The sequence below is a fragment of the Labeo rohita genome, chromosome 22 (genome assembly GCF_022985175.1).
Source record: "Labeo rohita strain BAU-BD-2019 chromosome 22, IGBB_LRoh.1.0, whole genome shotgun sequence".
NCBI classification, from domain to species: domain Eukaryota; kingdom Metazoa; phylum Chordata; class Actinopteri; order Cypriniformes; family Cyprinidae; genus Labeo; species Labeo rohita.
The window spans coordinates 61,337,721-61,357,421 of NC_066890.1; the positions used below are offsets into that span (position 1 = coordinate 61,337,721).

Sequence of the window (19,701 nt, forward strand, 5' to 3'; positions counted from 1 at the left end):
CATTCTAAACTCGCGCAACTCGATTGAATGTGAGCATGTCTAAATTTAATACAACAATCGAATCTTTTCATTTCGTTTTCATTTTCACTAGCTTTATGTATGAAGTATTATATTTTTATTGAAAAACCAGGGGACCCCCCAAGTATATTTTTTGGGTGTTATAGGGGGTCCCTTAATGCTTATGGGAGGTCCGGGACCCCCCCGCCCCCTCTCAATTTGAACACTGGTTGGCAAATTGATTTCGGCCATCTCAATAAACATCTCATGAAGTTAGAAATGCCCAGAAGACATGCATAAATTTACATATTGACTGAAACATTCTGAAAAACCCTTCGGAATCTCACGAATAGGCTATTATATAATACAGTATTAATAATGAAAGACTGGTCTGTTAACTCTACATCGTGCAGATTTAATTGAGAAAGTTGTTTTACCGTCGGTACGTGTGTCGGAGTTAATCTCAGAATAAAACAGCATCATCTCTGCTCATACAATCGAGCCTTCTTTGCAAAGTTAAAGTCTTGCACGTTTCACCGCTTCTCTTAGCAGGAGCGATGAATAATTTTAACTCAGTAGGTCCACATCAACTAACTTCAATTCGACTGCAGTTCAGCACATAATCTACAAACTACCAGCGTGCATTCCTTTAAGACTGTGTGATCTTTTGAACACACAAATAACTGAACACACACACACACACACACATATATATATATATATATATATATATATTTTATTTACATGTCTACAATATATATAAAATGTATATTAATAATATAACCCCCCCCATTATTCCAAAATACTGTTATCAGAAACATATATGTTATATACAGTAGTCAACATTTGAAGTGGATCAAAGAAGTTGTCCTAAGACAAGAATGGGTATTGTTTTGGTTTTAAGACAACTTTGATGAAAGGTTTTGAGCCACTTTAAATGTTGACTACTATATATCACAGTAGAGCGATAATAAAATACTGCTGTGTTTACAGTTAATGGCTCCTAATTAAGGACAAATAGAAGAATAGACAAAACGTATGTTGTGTTTCATGTCAGCTCATGCTGAACACTCAACTTTAATTTGTCATGAGTGTTATTGGTCGTTAGCATTTGTTTCTTGTTTTTGTCAGTGGAACTGAAATGTGGATAATATTCCAGCCTTAATGTACTCTACTGTAATGTCATTTGTTTTAATGATGGGTAGGTTTGTCTCCTCTGGGAAAGGTTTGGGGTCTGTTCTCTTTTCATTAGGTTCTGTAAGAAAAGAAGCATGGAAGGTAGTGAAAGAGTTCCTAACAATCTAATAATTAGTCCTCCCACTACAGCGATTGGTAAATATTTGACAAATATTAATTTAAAAGACTTGACCTACTCACATGAGCAACAACACTGAACGTATGAACAACCATCTCTTCTTTGCTGGTGATGTGTAGTTTATAATATCCATAGTGTTCAGGTGTGACACTTGTGATGGTGAGAGATCCAGTATCGTGGTTCAGTTTCAAACTGTCTTTGAATTGTTGTATTGTTTCATTATATAGACATACCTCATTGTTTGTTTTATTCAGTGTAGCTATTAAAACAAATTTAGCACAACTGCATTCTTTGGAATCTGCAAACTTCCACCATATCATGTCAAATTCCCGTATTTTGGACAGATCAGTATGTAGCGTGACACATTGTCCCTCAATCACTGGCTTTGATGTGATTTTATCTTCCTTAAGAAGCACACCTGGAGAACAAACAGAAAGAGTTTTTCAGATGGAGATCGAATTAGTTGTTTCGATCCACATATTTGTATACAAATTTTAGGGCATATCATTAAAAAAACAAAACAAAACAAAACAAAACAAAAAAAAAGGCGATTTTGCCTTAACAGATCATTTGACTGAATAACTGACTTCTAATATCAAACGTTTTGTAACGCCACGCCAGCAGAGGGAGCCCTCACCCATGGACTGTCTGTTACCGCTCCCTCTGCTGCTTCTACAGTTACTTCCTGTTTGGCAGCCATATAAGGCAGGCCATGCCAAACAGCCACCGCGAAGTATTGTTTTGCCTATGTGGACTCTACTAAGCGTTTTCTCTATTTTCATTGCCTTGTTTTGTTATTTCCACGGTTTAGTTTTATTGTCATAGTTTTTGCCTTGTTTCATTGCCCTGTTTAATTTGCTTCTTTGGACTGCTCTCTTGGATTTTGACCTTCTGCCTATTCTTTTGGATTTTGCTTTTGTCTTGCCCTACGTATTACTGTTTGTTTGGAGAACGACCCTGCCTGTCTTGACTACGTTGTGTTCATTAAAGCTGCATCTGGATCTATCAGGCTTCTCACGAGTCCTCATTACACGTTTGTTTTAATCATTTTGAAATGAGCTGAAGTCATCAAAATTATTTGTCACAATTACCTTGCAGAACTGTCTCGCACGATTGTTTTAAAACATCAAGCATCTGGCGTTTGATATTGTGTGTTTTTGCAGGAAGAAAGAGCAAAGTGGCTTTCCGGTTGCGCCTGCGGTTAAAGCCCCCTTAAAAATCGTGTATCTTCGGAAGCGGCGCCTCAGACTTTGCGCGCTCAACATGCACAGCCGCCCACTTCGCGATGACGTCATTTTTGCCGCGCGCACCTTTTGACTTTCCCAGGAAGTGACAATGGAAATACACGTAGGATGGAAACCATGTTTTATTCGCAAATGTTTCATGCAATATTCCTATTTAATTCACAACTTTGAATGAAAACAAAACCTTGTCCAGCTAACCTTGCGACTTTCTTGTTCGTAATTTCAGTGTCTAAACACATACGGCAGTTCGGACATGTCCAGGTAACAAATTTCAGTTATAAAAATGTTGTTTTTAAAGGTTTCAAGAAACTCTAACGTTTCTTAGAATGTACAAACGTCATGCAAAGAATGTTGTTCTATAAATGATTATGACAATGTACATCAAATATTAATGAAATTACAATGAAGTTCCATTAACATCACTTTAAAAATGTTTTGTCCTAACATTTATTCAGCTTACATTAATAAAAGTTGTGAGTACATTCCACATCATTCCCGGTAAATATTTATTGTAGGTCAAACTCCTTAAAAAACGTTATCTTATATATTGGTAACAATCAGACAAAACTGAAAATCTTTTGATTGCTTTTTGTAATGAGTGTCTTTAGGTCATGTGTACCAAATCTCAGTTGAATTAGGGCAATAGCCTGAAGCTCAATGTATACCTCATAGCATACCCGTACAGTTGAACGTATAGCCTTTCAAAGTATGCGACATTTAATATAATGCGTGAACGCAGGGGGCTGACACATGCGCTTTAGAAACAATCATCTTTGTCAAGCGTGTGCTGTATTTTTCTCCAGAAGTTATGACCGATAAAATGTAGCTTTGTTTCGTTTTCTACTGTAAAACAATGGCCCGGGCCAGTGTCGCCACGTTGTGGAACAACTGATTAGTGCAAAACCAAGTTAATGCACATGTGCGACCTGCGCGTACAAAGTATGCACGGTTACAAAAATATAGTGGTGTGTGTACAGTATGCATCAAGTACAATGTATGCTGACCCTTGTGTATGTGTAAAAAGTGAAGTATACAGGGTGGGCCATTTATATGGATACACCTTAATAAAATGGGAATGGTTGGTGATATTAACGTCCTGTTTGTGGCACAGTATAAGTGGTCAGAAACTTGTAAATAACTCATGAAAGAATAAAGTTACGTTAAAACCAGGCACACCATTGTTTTTCTTGTGAAATTCCCAATAAGTTTGATGTGTGATGTATCCATATAAATGGCCCACCCTGTACTTTGGGCTTAGAAGGACATTTAAGGACTTTTTTTTTTTTTAAGAAAATACAAATTGGAGGCCAAATGTCACAGACGAAGCACTGTGCTGTACATGATCGACATGATCTAACATGCCTGTCGTTTCCTTTCAGCTCCTCATCTCTCTCTGTCAATGGAATTCTTGAACAGTGAGACCTAGATTTGCCCAGAGGACACAGCAACACCCTCCTTATCCCACAACCCCTGCCAAACAGGTTTGATTATTTGTGGTGCCTAATTCACTGCTCTCCTCTCTGTGATATAATAACTCCCTGCACAAATCTGTGTTGTAGTCATTTGCTCATGTATAGTTTCTCCTTCACACACTTATGATCATTTCAGCTTAATTCTAAATCTAACGTTCCTATATAGACCTTAGTCAGGTAGTGTAATATTTAATTCTTGAAAGAAATTGAGCTGTGACAGAAGTACTGTTGTTTACCAGCATACCAATTGTTCAGCTGATGAAATATCTTTCTAAAGAAACTTTGAAAAGACAAAAACTGAATAAAACAGTTTCCTCAAATGTGGGTTGTGAAAATTACATGATTTAGAACCTTTATAACATGCGTACCATTGTATAGACTGTAATTTTAGGATAGGATCTTCATGATTATCATATTGATGAGATTGAAAAGTACTGGTCTGTTGTCTCTCGTCTCTTTTCCCCATCTTCTACACTAAATTTCTTCTACATTTTGACACATCTTATCATCACTGCCACAATCAGGTAACCCAAATGCTAAAAACCAACACTATTTAGAAAACACTTTTTACTATTTCCTCTCATAGAACGACCTCACTATCCATTGACGAAGCACCAATGATCCATCTTCATGCAGGCTTCAACACTCTCAAACTCCATCCTGAACCAAACAGATGGATCTTTCCAGGTATCTTCATTAGGTTGTACTTTTTTTGAGCAATTTGGTAACTGTGCAATGAAGCTTTTTATCAAGTTACTCCCTACTTAGGATACATATCTTAAGATGCAAAGCAACAACAAATTACTGAATCTAATGCAACTTACTAGTTTCTAAATCCCCCTCCTGAACAGACATGTTCCCACCTGCTGAAAACAAACACAAATGTTAATGTGTTGTACAGTATATGCTCCTTTGCACAAGCACAAATTTTTATTTTTTAATTAAGTTGCAGGTCAGAATTGCACGTTTTGAAGAAAAAATCAGACAGTTTGGAATATTATTTATGAATGTTTAAAAATGTTTTTGAAAAAGGTCTTTTCTGCAAACCAGTGCATTTATAAAAATAGTTTTGTAAGTAGTAATATTGTGAAATATTAATACAATTTAAATGTTACTATATAATGGACATATATTCTGGAAAATTAGGCATATCTTTACATTTTAAAGGATTATTCTCGAAAAAACAATGCATTTATGCTGCGTCTTAGTCACACCCTTCACTTGAGAACAATATGAACCAGATCATCTTGTTTTCTGTTCAGCCTCACCCTATTCTCCAGTTTTAGCTAACAGGGAACATTTTCAGAGTTATAAACAAAGTTATAAACCGTTATTCTTCCAGTAACATTAATAGAATGTTCATTCAACGCTCTTTCAATGTTTTCTCTAATTTCTGTTTTCTCTAATGTTCTCATAAATGAGAAGAAACTTTTTTTAAACATTTAAACTGGATGTTTAGAACGTTCATAAATAACTTAGTAATTTCATAGTTCAGAGAACATTCAAAAGTAAGATACGCATAATGTTTGCTACATTATAAAATGTAACATTCCCTTAATGTTTGTCTGATGTTTTCATAACCAACAAAAAATGTTTTTAAACCTTCAAATGTGTACTTTAAACGTTTAGCTTTAGATGGGTTAAACCTTGCCAGTTTCAGCATTTTTTTTTACTGATTCTGAGCTAATTTGCTTCACAATGATCTGCAGTATTAACAACATGATATCTTACCGTCTACCTCCGCAGCTAACAAAGGAACTGCACCTGTTTAAACCAAAATCACAGCTTTAATTAAATGACACCATTGTAATTCTCTTGTAAGTACAAAAAGTTGTACAGTAGCTTACCATTTTTTGAACATCTGTCGTCATTAGACGTTTCCCCATTTGCTGAAAACAAACACAGATATCAGTCTCTTGTATGTCTCTTTATATGAGCACAAACCACCAGAGAGATTCAGCAATACAGTATCGTACCATCAGTTGGCTGATGAATGTCCCCATTGTTTCCAGGAGCTGCAAAAATCACAAGATTTGATTCAATTAAATCTTTTCTCACCCATAACTATAATCTGTGGAAGCCCATCTCCGTGAGGTAAGAAAAAAATTAATGCCTTAAAAAGTCGAAATTGTGACATACTTAAGTCATAATTACGAGACAAAAAGAAAAGTCATTTTAAAGTCAGAATTTTGACTTTTTATCTTGTAATTATGACTTAGTACGTCAAAATTTGGACTTTTTCCACCTGCTTTCACAGACAAGGCTTAAGCCTAGTCCCAGACTAAAATGTAAGTCTGAGCTGTTTCAACTAATAGAAACTTGCACAGATTGATCTTGAAATATGTTCAGAGCCCTTGTTTTGTCTCAAGATTCACGCCAGTAATGTTTTTTTCTAAGGCATGTTTATGTCCTAATTGAACTATGGCCTACTCCTGGCTTAGTCTAAGCCCTGTCTGTGAAACCAGCTTTTTATCTTGTAATTATGACTTAAATATGACTTAAGTTTTTTTTTTTTTTTCTTACATGGCAGAAGTGGGCTTCCATGATCAGTAGTGGGAGGTAATGCATTACAAATAATGCGAGTTACATAAACAGATTACTTTTTTCAAGTAACTAGTAACTTAGTAAAGCATTACTTTTAAATTTACAAGATATCTGAGTTACTTTGTCAAATAAGTAACACAACTTACTTGCCTTCAGCCTGAGGCTTATTCATTTCACTTTTGGTGTGAAAGGGCCTTTACAGTTGCCAAAAATATAACTTTTTGGGTTACGAAAGCCCAGTGACAAAAAGTAATGCAAAAGTAATGTAATGCATTACTTTACATAAACAGTAAAGTAACTTTCTCCAACCCTGACTAACATTATAACTTTAGAGTTGTTTGTGATGATGTTTAATGTCTTAATAAGTAAATGTATCTCACCATTTAGTCTCTCGAGTTCTTTTTCATCAGGTACATCTGTATAAAAATAATGTCTTAATTTAAACATTTATGTAGATGTAAATTTAAACTTTCTAAGTTTAATATCTTTAATCTTTAATATCTTTTATCTTTAATATTTAATATCTTCCACTCTTATTTTTTTATTTTAAATTATCTACAGGTAACACGTACCGCGTTTATCTGGACATTTACATGTCTTTCGCTGACAGTAATAATAAATACCGCACAAAACTGCAGCCACAGCCAAAGCACAAATGCAAACCAGCGCTATATGACCTGTGGACAAACCTGGTGCTATAATGGGAAAAAAAGAAACAATATCAATATAGTACTTGAACATGACCAACCAATATCATCTCTATGACAAATCACTAATATCAGCGCTGCTGTACCTGAACATGTGTGACAGAGTTCACTAATGTCCAGATGTTGTGTGTGGTTGCTGATGGGATTGTTGATCACACAGCTGTAGATGTTTTTATCCTGATATTCCACCTCCAGAGGTAGAGAGAGACTGATGCTGAGATCAGACGCACTTATGCTGGACAATAAACTGTTTCCTTTGTACCAGGAGAGAGTCACATCATTCACATTCACCACTGAACACACCAGTGAACAAATTTGCTGTGATGACGATGAAGAACAGTCTCTAAAAATGTCAGGAATGGGCATGGGAGCTGGAAAACATGATAGAATAAAGTCTATAATAGATCCATACAGCGATGGAATGAAATCAAACCAAATGCATTTAGAAAATGACTCACCAGAAACAACAATACTGAATTTCTTGGGCAGGACCTCTGTTCCATCAATGATCTGTAAAAATCTGTAAATTCCAGCATGTTCATTTGTGATTTTTGTTATGGTCAGAGATCCATTTTGATGATCCACCTTTAGTCTGCCTCTGAATCTCCCATCAAGAACGTTATCATATAATGAAATCTTATTGGCCATTCTGTTGATCTGAACTATTCGTGTGCTGTCAGATCCAAATGTCCACAGTATCAGATGAGCTTTCTGTATTTCAGTAAGATCCGTATATAAAGTGACAGAATTTCCCTCCATCACTGACACTGACTTTACTTCATCAGTAACACCAAATACACCTGCAGAACAGAGATGGTTTTAGAGATTTAAGATGAACAAATCATTGCCTACTGTCATAATTTATGATGCTTTTGTCATTTCTTCTTGCAGATTTCTTCTCTATTGTATGGAAAAGAGGGGTGTGTGGATATCAAATCTTCACATGTCCAAATCTTGCAGGATATTTTGTGAATACAGGAACAACAAAATGAAAGGAGGCCAGATAAGATCACAGAATGCCGAGTAATGCTAATGTAGTGAATATTGGAAGGACAAACATTTTTGACTTTATGCTCCACAAAACAGATATAAAAATCATTTCCGAAATTTAAAATGCCAATAAAAGAGTTTAGATTATATCAATATTCCATCATATTCAAATCATGTTTTAGATATTTGAGTTTGTCAAGTGAAAGCTATTTAAATCTACTCACCATCCGCGAGTAACGGAACGAAAAACAAAACAAACATCTCCCTATTCCATATGTGAGTGAAAAATCAGTAGAAGTTGTCCATTGTTGTTATTAAACTGTTCCGCTGAGTCTTAAAGCGTTCCGTCAATTGGTCCAGTCAGAACCGTTTGTGAACGTGCTAAACCGCAAGGTAACAGTGACGGTTATTAGCATAATTTGAATTTTACATGTGATTTATATTATAATCCGCCGACTCCAGATGAATACGTAGACGTTATACGAGTGAAACGTTAACAAGTTCTGGATTAAAACGCTAGGAAAACGGTAAATCCGGTCAAAATAAGCAAGTAAGTTCAATAGGAACTTCCCAGGATCTGTCATGGAGAAAACAGCAAATCCAGTGTCGGAATAGTCCCACACCTGACGCACAGTTTACACCCCAGCTATCGACAGTGAATGGGTGTGGCGCTGCCAATAGGTCAGAGTTTAAGGTTTAACTTGAAATGTGACAGGATAAAAGAATAGGCTACCAGAAGTTATCAATAGAACTAGGCTCTTTCATTGTTTATAGCGTTTGATAGACAGAACACAATAACGTAAGACAAGTCTTTTATTATTATTTAAAAAGAGTTGTATAAAAAGTGTATATTTTGTTCTTAATCAGGCTGAAATTGAACTTTGAGATCAAAATTGCAGTGTCATTTACTGTTTGAAACGGCACAACTTTTTAGTTTGCCCACAAGAGGGCAAGAAACGTTCAAACATCACCTGTAGATCGTTTGCTTTGTTCCGAAACAGGGATAAATAAGTTGCATAAAAATACAATTTAAAAAGCTGTACAAATAAAAAATAAAATGTTATATTATATATACATTTTTTACAATACATATAAATAGCAATGACACCAAAATTAAATAGTGAAAAAAAGAAATAGTTTTGTTGTTCTTTCAGGACACCTTGTGAATGCATGAAATATATTTTTGTATTTCAGTTGTATTTTTTTCAGGGCTTCCATTCAGTGTGACAATAGTTTGGCTGTTTATTAATGTGTATTTAGCCACCGTCTCTTGTCAGATAGGTGTAGTGTGACAAACTACTGTTTTATGTCAGCTTAAACTGCAAATACATAAGGTATATTTGGGATTTTAGATGCCTGTATAAAAAAGTAGAACTATATTCCATTGTTTTTGCAACTGAATTGAAATGTGGATTATATTCCAGGGTATATACTCCCATTCTGTTATTAAGGGCAAGTTTCTCTCCTCAAGATTGTACTCTCTCTTTTCTTTGGCACCTTTAAAAAAAAACAAAAAAAACAAGGTTAAACACAAGGAAAGCATTTTTTTGCTTCCATATTAATTTTGGATGTATTGATGAATGGTGTGATTTACATGAAGAAGCATGTGAAAGACTTGACACACTCACATGAGCAACAAGATTGAATGTCTTTGAGATCTTCTGTCCCTCGCTGGTGATGTGCAGTTTGTAATGTCCATAATGTTCAGGTGTGATGTTTGTGATGGTCAAAGATCCAGTATTGTGGTCCAGTTGCAATCTGTCTTTGAATTTTTCCTCATCATGTAGGTATTCCTCATTGTTTGTTTTGTCCCACTTAGCTATGACAAAAAACTCAGCAAGTTTGTATAGTTTGGAATCAGCAAACTTCCAACGTACCAGCTCATTTTCCTGTATTTTAGTAACATCAGTGTGTAGTGTGACAGTTTGTCCCTCCATCGCTGACACTGACTTAATTTCATCTTTCTCCACAAAAGAATCTGGAAAAAGACAGGGATTGAACTTATCAGGTCGATTCTTGTTGAACAAAACCCACTTGGCTTCCAACTGTCCACCTGTAGTTTCAACAATCATTTGTAGGCTACTTATTTTCCTTATTTCATTTCATTCAGATTTAGTGCACATCTGAAGGCGATTTAGATATGTAAAGCATTTTGAGCGACATATACGCGAGCTCAGGCGAAATGTCAGTTGAGAACGAACGTAATATGTAGACGTCATCTAGGAAAAACTTTAATTTATTCGGTCATATAGAATCAAAAATTTCATTTAATCTCAAGGAAATCAAGACTGTTGTATGTATTTGTTTATAACTTGAGTCATTGCCACTAAATGTGATACACTAAATTTTCTTTAAGATGTAGGCCAAGAATCATCAGCTTATATCTAGTGAATATTCTCATCGCGTTATGGCTCTAGATTACTCATGGGATGTTTTTTGTGTCACTCACGCGAATAAAATCATCCTGTAATGCTTCCCTCCATTTTCTGATACAACCGGACATGTCAGTAAGTCAGTAAGTTTAAACTTATTGGCTTGCGTGACAACGCGTCATGCAAATTTTCTGCTCGAGTTTAAATTTTTCAATTTGCGTGGAAGACGCGAAATCGCGTGTTCGCAGCAATCGCACCGCCCAATTGGCGTCATTCGCGTCTATTCACGCATTGAGAACGGTCTGGCTGCAGACATGCATTTTCAGACCTGCACTCTCAGACAACTGCACTTCCGGAAGTGACGTCACTTGCAGTCTATTTTATTTTTTATTTTATTATTATTTTTTTTTTTAATTGAATCTCTCAACATTTTACAACAGTAGCCAGGTGGCGAAGACAAGAAAAAAGAAACTGAATTACAATGTCACTCGCAATCGCCACTTGCACTCTCTGCTACCTGCGACGTCACTTGCAATCCACACAAATTGTGCGTGTTGCCAATGGAGACAAATAAAACGAATTTAATAGCATAACGTACAGGGTCCTGCAAATCATTTGTAGGAGATAAAGACTATGAATAGAACATGAACGCAATGCGCAAAATCTCTCGTTAAGCTTTTTCCTCCCGTAGAAAACCATTAACACTTGATATGGCGTAATGTATTAAGATATGTAATATAGTTTATTAATTTAATGTACTTCAAGGCAAGCATGAATGCGCAAACTTTCACTTTCATACTTGCCCAACAAACGCTTTATGTGGCAAAATGGACTAAGATGATAAAGACCAAATTCAGTATAAACCTTATTGTTGTCAAACGATATATCAGCAGATATGAACGAGAGATATGAATAAGAAAGGCATTAGGTGATATTAAAAGGACCAACTCTGTATAGGCAAGCAGACGAGCCCAGAACGTAATACGTTAAATAGACGTTTTCCTCCCGTAGAAAATGACTGTGCTTTTCTGAGCTTTAATAGCTTTGTAAATCAGCATTTCTCATGTTACTCCCTACTTAGGATAGACTGCTGTAACGGTATCAGCCAAATAAAGTCAGTTGGGAAACTTCACATTGATTAGTTTTATGGCAACTTACTGTTCTGTGATTGTCCCTCCTGATTAGGTGTTTCTCCATCTGCTGATAACGAACAGTAATAACAATGTCTTGCATGAGGCTTTAAAAGATCACAAAGTAAACACAATAAAGACACATCAAACACAAATTGTCTCTCACCATTGTTTAGCCTAATATGTTCTTCTCCATCAGGCTGGCCTGTATAAAAAAAATCACTTAATTTAAAGAATTACATAGAAATTAAATCTAAAGCTCATATTTATTATTATTATTATTATTATTATTAGGCAAATTTATCTCTACACTTACACTCATTACCTGCTTGATTAGATGTCCTGTGGTGATAGCAATAGAAAATACCACACAAAACAGTCATAGCCGCAGTCACAGCCAGAGCACAAAAGCAAACCAGCGCTATGTAACCTGCAGACAAACCTGGTGCAGAGACAATATCGTTACACTAAATGAATCACTAAGATTGCTGTTAACATACGTGAACATGGCAGTGCTGCCGTACCTGAACATGTGTGACATAGTTGACCGATGTCCAGATGTTGAGTCTGGTTGCTGATGGGACTGTTGATCACACAGCTGTAGGTGTTTTTATCCTCATATTCCACCTCCAGAGGTAGAGAGAGACTGATGCTGAGATCAGACACACTGATGCTGGACAATAAACTGTTTCCTTTGTACCAGGAGAGAGTCACATGACCCACATTCTCCACTGAACACAACAATGAACAAGAAGATGATGATGAAGAACATTGTGAAGAGTTACTGCTGATGACAGGAACGGGCAGACGAGCTGAAAATCACAATAGATTGTCATGCATTTTACTTTGTTACATTCAATTAACTCAAATAGTATGTAGCTAGAAAACTACTCACTAGAAACAATAATACTGATTTTTTTGGGTGAGACCTCTTGTCCACCGATGATCTGTAAAAATCCATAGAGTCCAGTGTGTTCAGTTGTGGTGTTTGTGATGGTCAGAGATCCAGTTTGTTTGTTCAGCTTCAGTCTGTCTGTGAATCTCCCACCAAGAACATCATAATATGAGATCTTATTAACCAATCTGTTGATCTGCGCTATACGAGTGCTTTCAGGTCCAAACGTCCACGTTATCAGATCAGCGGTTTGTATTTCAGTAACATCAGTGTGTAGAGTGACTGAATCTCCCTCCATCACTGACAATGACTTCACTTCATCAACACCAAACACACCTGAAAAAGAAACAGTTTCTCAAATAGAAACATCTAATAATATACTTTTTTGTTGCTGTATTCTTTATTCTCTGAGAGTGTATGAAAAAAATATGATGTGGGTATTTTAAGATCTTTTCAAAAGAAAGTAAGTAATTTGTGTTTGTAAGGACATGAGGGTGAGTAACTAATCTTTCATTTTTAAGTGAGCTATCCCTTTAAAATGTACAGGTCCAAGGCAATGTTTAAAGTCCACAGGAACAACAAAATGTTAAAGAGAAAGGGCGCCATAAGTTTACTGAGTTCAGAAATCATTTGTGATTAAGACAGACACATTCTGTATACATTTATTGTGTAAACATTGCATAAAATTAGGCCTATATTAAAATAATTGTTAGATATATTTTCTTGGAATATCTAAAAAAGTGGAAGTTAAAATTAAGTCTCGAAACGATATATACTCACCATCCAAGAGTAACGAAACGACAATTATAAACATCTTAATATTTCCGTAATGAAAGTTGTCCATTGTAGTTATTAAACAGTTCCGGTGAGTCTCAAAGCGTTCGACGTCCAATCGTGGACATTTCTGAACGAGCTAAACCACAAGCTGATTACGAACATAGAATATTATATCATATTTAACTGACTGCATATCTATAAGTAGCGTTTATAGTAGTGAAACGCTAAAAAAAAGTTTCAACGATCGACGATTTCAACATTGGGAAAACAGTAAATCCAAGTTTCGTAAAAAAGGACGTTGGATATGGAATCTGTCATTTATACAGAACATATCCCATACAGATCCAGGTTATCAGATCCAGCGCCTGATCAGCAGAGATTTCCGCACCGGAAGTAGCCCACAGCACCAACTACAAAACGTTTTGACATTTCACACGGTGAAATAGGTGTGTAAGAAAGTGTGACCAGGTAACCAGGTCACAGTTCAAGGTCAAACTATTTTCTGTCTAATTTCTTATACTCTTTTAAAAACATAGATCATATTTACTAAGACAATTATTAAGGTGTAAAAAGATTTAAAACAAAGGCAGAGATGTTAGGTTACGGTCCGAGATTTATTCGCAATGTATACAACTTAGAAACAAAACAATTACTTTAATAAAAGTTTAAATAAAATTAGATAAATTCATTTTATCAATCAGATTGCAGGTTCTCATTCACATTAAAAGACTATTTACAAACACACTTGCCTTAATACAGATTGTCCACTAGAGGGCAGAAATAGTTCAAATATCACTGTTTTGTTCTGTTACTAACACGTATAAAATGTAACAGACATGCGATGTCGACCATAATGGCAAATTAACAGTAAAATTACCAAAAAACAAAAGTTAGTGTAAATACAAAAGAAACCCTTTGCCATTACTTTTCACAGATTTACAGCACATAACATTGATTTCAATGATTTTTCCCAGTTTTAAAGCTCATAAAAGCAGAGATTTTGATCCTAAAAAGAATAATGTAACAGTCGCTACAGACATCTGTTTTCAAAGATCTCTCCATTCATCAATGGCTGCTCTGATGCATCCACTCCATTTTCTGAGGAATCTGCAGGAACACACAGAATGATTCTTGTTTAAAACATTCGCCTATTTTTTTTTTTTTTTTGTTGTTGTTGTTGATTCTGTATTTTGGTTGTTTTTATGATTTGTTTTTTTTTTTTTTTGTTTCTTACTTGTAAAACCAATCTGCTCTTTCATTTGTCATTAGATATAAAGCATGAACCACAAAATGTATTGTATTATAGGAAAATTTGTCAATTTGAGTGTATTAATTGGTCACCTCAGTTGGATCATTATTCAACTAAACGATTTGAGCTACTCACCCTGGATGATAAATGCTTTGGTAATCACATTTCTCTCATCCCTGATATTTAGTTTATAAATACCAAAGTCTGTGTCTCTGATGTCAATAATTGTGAGATCTCCATTTTGCTTATCCAGCTGTACTCTGTGTCTGAATGTCTCATCATGACCAGGACTATCAAAATTGTTTGGCTCATTCAGTCTGGCAAAGACAACAAATGGGTTTGTGCTGTCTGCATTTAAATCACCAAACCTCCACTGCAGCACATCAAAACTTTGTATTGCAGTAACACCAGTGTTTAGAATGACAGTCCCTCCCACATTCACTGATACTGTCTTCAGTTCATCTGTCTCAGCCAAATCATCACCTGGAAAACATAGATAGAGAGTAAATATTCAGTACAGGTATATTGCTAATAACCACAGCAGATCCATCGTTTCTTTGTGATTGCATTTGATGACAGAGAAGGAAGAAAATCGCATGTCAGTATGTTAGATCTGTGTGTCTTAGGCTGGCCGTACACTAGACGATTTTTAAAATTTAAAACCATGGGAGACCACAGAAATGACAGTTTCAGCCGACTTTTAGCCTTATAATCCTCTGAACGCGCAAACTAGACGATTCGACCAGACCATGAGACCACACACTTGCTGACCGTAGGAACGATTTGACAGTGACACGAAATCTCACGAGACTCGCGAGATCAAACGTAAGAAGAAAAACTAATGGAAGACAATCGACGTTGTCAGCTGGGTCTCCCGCAGCGCGTTCTGTTTCATAGTGGAAAAAAAAACAAAGTATAAAAAAGAAATAGGTGATGTTTTCTGCATTTTTGTGGCTGCCAAGTTTCAGATATAGAAGCACGCAACATCCGGAAAGTGACGTTTGCTGGATCTCATTGTCTATAGCGGTTATCATGTCAGAGGCAGCCCGATCAAGAATCCCATTGGGAGCAGTTAAAAGAGAAGTCCACTTCCAGAACAACAATTCACAAATAATTTACTAACCCCATTGTCATCCAAGATGTTTATGTCTTTCTATCTTCAGCTGTAAAGAAACTATGGTTTTTGAGGAAAGCATATCAGGATTTTTCTTCATATAATGGACTTCAATTGTGCCCCCCGATTTTGAACTTCCAAAATGTAGTTTAAATGCAGCTTCAAAGGGCTCTAAATGATCCCAGCCAAGGAAGAAGGGTCTTATCTAGTGAAAGGATCTTTTTGCTAGAAACGATTTTTTTTTTTTTTTTTGGAAATTAAAAATGTGTATACTTTTAAGCACAAAAGCTCGTGTAGCATAGGTTCTGGCATGCGCGTTCACGACGTACTATTGAATCATGTCGAAAGGTCACACTGAACGTAGGCGGAACTACAGACCCAGTGTTTAAAAAGCAAACGCACAAGGACTAAGAAAGTGCAAGTAAGTCAAACGCTGTTTACAAACAAAAAGGTGCAACGATGTCGGACGATTCTGAAGTTGTAGGAGAAAATAGTACACAGACGATAAACTTAGACGTGATTCGTAGTAGTGATGGGAATTTCGGATCATTTTACCGACTCGGACCTTTGAGTCTCGTTCAGCAAAATGAACAAATCTTTTTTCGAGTCATTTCGTTAATTTTAGAAAAATCAGCATCACGTGACAGTCCCACAAGACTAATGAACGACTGGAAAAACCTGAAGACTCGAAACAGGTGAACTAATTCCAGTACAGAACCTAACAGGATGCTGCGCATTCACGACTGAACAAATCACTCCCCGAGTGAGTCACTGTAAAGGTTCGTTTAAAATGAACGAATCGTTCAAGAATGACCCTTGAACCCGCATCCGAGAGCCTGTGCTACTAGCTTTTGTGCTTAAAAAGTGTACAAATTTTTATTTTTCGAAATAAAGGACTGATCGTTTCGCTAGATAAGACCCTTCTTCCTTGTTTAGAGCCATTTAAAGCTGCATTTAAACTACATTTTGGAAGTTCAAAATCAGGGGCACAATTGAAGTCCATTATATGAAGAAAAATCCTGAAATGTTTTCCTCAAAAAACATAATTTCTTTATGACTAAAGACAGAAAGACATGACCATCTTGGATGACAAGGAGGTGAGTAAATTATTTGTAAATTGTTGTTTTAGAAGTGGACTTCTCCTTTAAGCAATTGTAATGATACCACACAACAGAGGATTTTTTTGGACAAAAAAATGTCGTTTGCGACAAGCCTCAAATCAGGCCACACCCCCCGAGGTGTGAATCGGGCTTAAAATCGGGCTTAAAATCGTTAAAGTGACAGCAGCATAACCTGGTACTCTCTGTCATTAATGATAGTCAGACAATAGAAGAAAAGGAGAGAATCACTGCTCGATTGAATATTTTTGTATATTTCATTCCCATGGTGTTATGTTTTACATTTGATTATTAGAATTATTAGAATTTCTAAGAATTTACATCATTGTTTATTTCATTTGTAATATTCTAATATTTTGTTTATTTGTTTGTTTAAACTTACTCGGTTTATCTGTTTTTCTATATTTCCAGTAGTTTCTGAACATCCCAACTGCAGCCATGACTAGTACAGTAACTACAACAACAACGGAGATGAGCACAACATGACTGAAGGGTAAGCCCTCTTCTGGGTGGAAACCTGATGCGTCCACTATAAAAGAGTAGATCAGAAGGACATACAGTAAAAAAATAAATCTTTTGATGTGCAAGTGGAAAAAGTAGAGAACTGAACAAATCAGTATCTATACCTGAACATGCGTGACAGAGTTTGCTGATGTCCAGATGTTGAGTCTGGTTGCTGATGGGATTGTTGATCACACAGCTGTAGGTGTTTTTATCCTGATATTCCACCTCCAGAGGTAGAGAGAGACTGGATGCTGAGATCAGACACACTGATGCTGGACAATAAACTGTTTCCTTTGTACCAGGAGAGAGTCACATCACTCACATTCACCACTGAACACAACAGTGAACAAGATGATGATGATGATGATGATGATGACGATGAACATTGTAAAGAGTCTCTGCTGATGACAGGAACAGGCAGACGAGCTGGAAAACATAGTATTTATCAATTTCCCAATCAGCGTCAAAAGCTATATTATTAACAAAATGTAAAAACATCTCATTTACATGGAATATTATAAAATCATATACTGGTGTTTTGTTTTGTTTTTTAAACAAAGAGACAAAGACACCATGATTAAGTACTTTGAAACAAACAAAAATACTGTATAATCAGCTTGCCATTTGTCACTAAGAGAATATAGAAAGATGTGATCTGTGTGTTCAATATTTCACACTTATTTTACTGCCAAATGACTATGTGACTGTTCCAGTTAGGTTGACTACTCTCTACTTTTCAGAAAAGTACCTTTTTAGATTTTTTAACAGCTTTTTTACTTACAGTGTACAAGTATGAATCAAATGCAGTGATATCAAACCAAATCACTCACCAGACACAATAATACCAAATTTCTTGGGTGAAACCTTGTTTCCACCAACAATCTGTAGTTCATAAAGACCAGCATGTTCAGTTGTGATGTTTGTGATGGTCAGAGATCCAGTCTGATCATCCAGCTTCAGTCTGCCTCTGAATCTCCCATTAAGAACAAATAATGAGATTCTATTATACAGTGTGTTGAGTTGAGCAATAGGATTGCTGTCAGGTCCATATGTCCACCATATCAACTCGACTTTCTGTACTTCAGTAAGATCAGTGTGCAGAGTGATTGAATCGCCCTCCATTACTGATATTGACTTCACTTCATCTGTAGCACCAAACACACCTGTTTCTCAAATGGAGATTGAAAATTGCAGATGAGGTGGATTATGACTACTAAGAACTAAGGCAAAAAATGACAAAATCAACATGCTTTTGAGAATTATTCCTCATATGTTATTTCGCTAATACTTAAATTGTTCACGATTTTATCTTACAATAAATAAATACGCTTTAACTCAAACAAAGCAAGCTAGCAAAAAGAAAGTGAAAGACGCAAAGCTTTTCCAACACACCTTTCAAAAGTAAAAAGTATACATATAAAACTAAAATCTTCATTTTGGTGTAGATTTGAATGAAATGTGATTAAGTGATATTTCGTTGCTTTTTTGAGTGCCTGCCCGTCGGCCAGCGCTCAGTTTCATAGACGCGCTACGAGCTCGACATTGAGGATTAACACAAAAATGTACTTAATTTCATTACATCTAACCGACTTTACAACAACATAGAGCCACTGAGAATCATTTTCTTCTTGAGACCATATTGTTGATTAGTTTATTCCAGTCCTGGTTTATCCGCGTTCCGTTTCGAGGAATCCAGTCAGGAATTTCCCTGTAGGGCAGACTAAGGACATTTGCGCCATGTGTACAGTTAAAACACCAAATAACTTGCGTACACAGGAACCCTGATCGTGATTTTGCTCCACACATGCGTATTAGTGTTCTCTTTGACCGTGGGAAATCTGAAATGTGTGCGTCTTTGCACTCAGAATCGGCAAAACGTTTTTTCCTCCAAGGTGACATTTTAATTTCACCATGTCCCTTCCACAATGAATAGCTTATTATTTTTTATGATCGTTAATCCCCATATATCATTGCAAACGTTAAACTGTGGTCTAAAAATAGACATCTTTATGACATTGCGCCATGCAAGGTCTTTTAATAATCTAAAGAAACGTGCGAGTATATCAGTGGGGTACGGTAAGACACAGCTTAATTGTACCCGGATTTGTGCCCTACTGTGTCACATGTTGTTTCGTTGTGATACTAGGTTAAAAGTTACATTTGCAAACATGATATGCGAATAATGTTAAAATATTTGTGATATAATTGTCTATTATTAATGGACATATTTTGTAACATGAATGTTAAAAAGGTTAACACAGCATTTTAAGAAA

General features: G+C 36.0%; 1 protein-coding gene and 1 pseudogene across 8 annotated transcripts; both read right to left on the reverse strand.

Moving 5' to 3' along the window:
* Positions 1–793: 793 nt before the first annotated feature.
* On the reverse strand, positions 794–13,838 carry LOC127153278 (hepatocyte cell adhesion molecule). Of its 8 annotated transcripts, none has more exons than XM_051094295.1 (12): positions 13,447–13,838; positions 12,667–13,002; positions 12,399–12,502; positions 7,366–7,468; positions 7,145–7,267; positions 6,953–6,988; positions 6,005–6,043; positions 5,876–5,917; positions 5,760–5,792; positions 4,853–4,894; positions 1,375–1,730; positions 794–1,252 (listed from the first exon to the last, which is right to left on the reverse strand). In XM_051094295.1, exons 1-12 carry the CDS (start codon positions 13,508–13,510, stop codon positions 1,169–1,171), a joined length of 1,362 nt encoding a protein of 453 aa, XP_050950252.1. In that variant the 5' UTR covers positions 13,511–13,838; the 3' UTR covers positions 794–1,168. The 8 variants fall into 8 exon arrangements, with proteins under 8 accessions (XP_050950252.1, XP_050950248.1, XP_050950247.1 ...); XM_051094291.1 differs by having other exon boundaries at positions 4,853–4,891; positions 12,399–12,583; XM_051094290.1 differs by having other exon boundaries at positions 12,399–12,583.
* A 200-nt stretch (positions 13,839–14,038) lies between these two features.
* On the reverse strand, positions 14,039–19,157 carry LOC127153283 (SLAM family member 5-like; annotated as a pseudogene).
* Positions 19,158–19,701: the final 544 nt, after the last annotated feature.

What these genes read in the sequence shown, in the direction of transcription:
- LOC127153278 (XM_051094290.1), bottom strand. Translation starts at nt 13,510, where the DNA reads ATGGACAACTTTCATTACGGAAATATTAAGATGTTTATAATTGTCGTT. An exon ending in GTTAGCTGCGGAGGTAGACG is followed by an intron (nt 4,895 to 5,759) that starts GTAAGATATCAT and finishes GTTTGTTTTCAG; the next exon opens with CAGGTGGGAACATGTCTGTT. An exon ending in GGAGGGGGATTTAGAAACTA is followed by an intron (nt 1,731 to 4,852) that starts GTAAGTTGCATT and finishes TTTGTTCTCCAG; the next exon opens with GTGTGCTTCTTAAGGAAGAT.